General features: G+C 41.7%; 1 protein-coding gene across 1 annotated transcript; it reads right to left on the minus strand.

Moving 5' to 3' along the window:
- Positions 1-811: 811 nt before the first annotated feature.
- On the minus strand, positions 812-3,141 carry six3a (SIX homeobox 3a). Its single transcript, XM_020921434.1, has 2 exons — positions 2,450-3,141; positions 812-1,004 (listed from the first exon to the last, which is right to left on the minus strand). Exons 1-2 carry the CDS (start codon positions 3,139-3,141, stop codon positions 812-814), a joined length of 885 nt encoding a protein of 294 aa, XP_020777093.1.
- Between the last annotated feature and the right edge of the window lie 391 nt (positions 3,142-3,532).

The following is a 3,532-nucleotide window of genomic DNA, read 5'->3' on the forward strand; positions in this document are numbered from 1 at the left end:
TATGCTACCACTTCAAACCCATATTTTTACAGCAAAACATGTTTTAAAATGCTTTCGAAACAAAGCCATGCACCAAAAATGCTATAGATCAGAAACAATATTAGATTTGACAAATATTTTATGTAGGAACACCAAGTCAAGAAAAGTGAGGGAGGGATAGAAAAGAGGATGAGACAAGGGTAGGGCGATAATTATGTACAGTCATATTTCTACACGTATATTACAGGTTGGGAGAATGATCGCATTATTTAAGATATACATAATTCAATATAAAATTTTGAAAATAAAAATAAAAATCTGATACAGTCATCGACATTTTTTGAACATATACCCCACACAGGCAGTGACAGAAGAGTAGTAAAAAGGTGCTTCAAATGATTGTCTGATGAAAACAAAGTAAACAGAGGTTGCATCTGCGAGTTATGGTTCACATGGTCTTCACCGTTTTTGAACTGAGAAAAATAAAAATAAAAACATAAAAATAAAATTGATACAAACACCAAGAGGAGTGTATTCCCTCGCTGTTCCAGTCTGACAAAATGCTTGCACCAGGTTTGTTGTCCGGATGCAAATGAGAAACCAAAGAAGTCAAATGTCATGCAATAAGTCTAGTGTTGATGGTGACGTGGGGATGAAAGGAGGGGAGATCCTTTGAAAGCGCTTTAATAAAAAGACGTGCTTTTATCTCTTTTAATTTTAATACTTATATCAGTCCTTTTTTCATTCGCGATATCGTAAGTCTTTTTTCGTCTCATGTCCATTGTCCCTGTTGTAAATATTTCTCTTTTGTTTTGGATTTTTCTTGTGCGTATCATACGTCGCACTCCGAGTCGCTGGATGTTACTGACAGGATGGACGTGCCCGTGTCCACGCGCTCTGTCATACTGGACACGCTGGTGGTGGGACTGGCCGCGGTGGAGGGCGACTCTGCCGAGCTGTGGGGAGTGAGCCCAGCCTCTGACAGGGACCTCATGCCGCTCGGTCCTATTGCTTGGTGCTGGAGCCTGGACAAGGAATGGGGCGGGTGGGCAGGAAAGAAAAAAGCAAGGGAAAATTGAGAGAAATGGCAATTAGACCCGAGAGACCCCCCTCTCCCTCCGCCTGGCGCAAAATAAGGGGTGCAAACTGGCCTTTTCTTCCCCTGTGCCGGCCCCAACCATGCATGCATGCTTTCAACAACAGCAGCTTTCAGCACAAAATGCAGCACTATACTTTCAAATTCAGGATAACCTTCTTGTTTTGAATTGTCAAAATTGTTGCTTGTGCTATTTTAAATGGAAAATAAATGTGCAAAATACCAACAATGCTTAACTAAAACATGCCACATAACATAGTTAATGAATAATAGCATGCACTGAATTGTTTTTGTTGTTTTGGTACCTTTTTCAAAGCTTTCTATCTGTTTTATGTGTTTGTGTCTGCAATTATCATTGTTATTTTTCAAGACAACATTGCAACACAACGCAATGATTGCCTATATCATGCCTAAAAAGAAAACCTAAAAAAAAAAAAAAAAAAAAAAAAAAAAAAAACCACACGCACGCACACACACATTTTGATTTTGTTGCCAAATCTAGTAGACATTTGAGTAGACATTTGTTGAGCTTCACGCTGCTTCAATCATTCTAAGTGTGCATCTCCACTACTCAAAATAATAAATACACCAATGTAAGATCCAGGAAATCTACCTCGTGAAAAAGATTAGAGCACAATTCATATGGCTTAGTCCTAGCCAAAGTCTTTTCTAATCAATTATTGCATTTCTATGGAATGATACCACACTTAGTGTTATGAATACAGCTTATGGCTTTAATCCGCGTGCTCATTTTTGTTGGATAAATAATAATATTCCCATAATGCTCAAATTAAATCCTTGGACACTGTATTATGCTTTAAGTCAAAGAAAAAAAAAAAAAATATATATATATATATATTTTGTGTAAGCATATATAATAATAATGATGATAATAATAAATATATAACAATAAAATTAGCCTACATACAATATTGCATTTTGTAATATTATTATAATTAGTTTGACCCATAGCCTATATGTTAAATACATAAAAAGGCTGACTGTCTGTTTGTAAACACTGTTTTATTGTATCCCTTTTTTTTCTTCTTTGACCTTTCTTGTCTAACGCTCTGTATCAGTTAGCAGTTTAGTTTTTAGTTGGTTTTTTTTGTTGTTGTTTTTTTTTACTATTTTTATTACATGCATTTATGGTGTAAACTAAAATACATTCATACCACAGACAGATTTTGAACAAGGATCTTAATTTTAGTACGTCTTATCGCCGTGCCTGGTGCACTTCGGAACAAGTCGCTACAGCCTTGTTTTGCCCCAAGACGCGCGGTGTTTTTCTCTATATTTGTTTGGAAAAATACTTTGTATATTTTAATGTATAACCTGTCTATCCAAATGGATGAGATTTAGAGTGACACCAACCTGTTTTTGGCTGCCGCAGCTCTGTCTCGTTGTCTCCGGTTTTTAAACCAGTTTCCGACCTGTGTAGGAGTGAGTCCAGTGGCTTGCGCCAGTTCCCTTTTCTTACTGGGGTTTGGATATGGGTCCTGAAGGTACCACTCTCGCAGCAGACTACGTGTCCTCTCTTTGAAACAGTGCGTCTTCTGCTCCCCGTCCCAGATGGTCCGAGGCAGCGGAAACTTCTTCCTCACGCGGTACTTGTCAACGGGTCCGAGCGGGCGCCCTCGTAGCTTTTCGGCCTCTTGGTAGTGTGCCTCCAGCCACATGGCCTGCAGCTTGCCGTGCGAGTCTTTAGTGAACTTGTGGTTCTCCAAGATATGGTAGAGGTCTCTGAAATTCCCCGTGTGGAAGGCGACAACGGCCCGGGCGCGCAGGATGGACTCGTGCTTGTTGATCGCCTCGCATGCTCCCGGAGCCACGGGTAGAGACCAGAGGAAACGGCCCAGACGCTCGATGTCCCCGGTCTCCTCCAGCGTCTCGCAGACGCTCGCCACCTGCTCCGGGGAGAAGTTGAGGGTCGGCAGCTGAAACATGGACAAGTCTTCTGGAGACCTGGCGGAGGGAGCGCTGTTCGCCAGGAGCAGAGGGCGATCAGCGAAGTTTGGCAGGAAGAAATGGGAGGGATAAAGCTCTAAAGGCGATCTGAAAACCATGGAAATGACCTGAGAGAGAAAGAAAATTATCGAGAAAAGGGAAAACCGAAAAAATACGGCAAGTAAAAAAGGTTGAATGATTCAATGGCTATCGCCTAATGACACCAGCCTCATAATATCTCCCCCCTAAATCCGCCGTTGAGTGTAGCATTGAAACATTTTGTTTCCCTTTTCTATTGGTCTTCTTGGTGTCGTTGTAACGTTGTCATGGCAGCCCTGCCAATCACTGTCAAGCGTGCCAATCATTAGCCAGTACGTAGCGCGAGGCTTTCACCACTTGTGCAGCACGCACAGGGGGTTATCAGAGTCTCGGATCTCCACAGCAACCCTCCCACCGCAGCGCGCGCATCAGCCACAAGCCAATGCTCGCTATCTGCTGAATGGAATGAGC

This window comes from Boleophthalmus pectinirostris, unplaced genomic scaffold, assembly GCF_026225935.1.
Source record: "Boleophthalmus pectinirostris isolate CB_2022bp ecotype Guang Dong unplaced genomic scaffold, ASM2622593v1 HiC_scaffold_5, whole genome shotgun sequence".
In the NCBI taxonomy this organism is placed as follows: Eukaryota; Metazoa; Chordata; class Actinopteri; order Gobiiformes; family Gobiidae; genus Boleophthalmus; species Boleophthalmus pectinirostris.

Bases quoted from the DNA above. Each gene is read 5' to 3' on its own strand.
- six3a (XM_020921434.1), bottom strand. From the start codon at position 3,141: ATGGTTTTCAGATCGCCTTTAGAGCTTTATCCCTCCCATTTCTTCCTG. The intron at 1,005-2,449 runs GTTGGTGTCACT...TTCCTTGTCCAG, and splicing joins GCTGCGGCAGCCAAAAACAG to GCTCCAGCACCAAGCAATAG.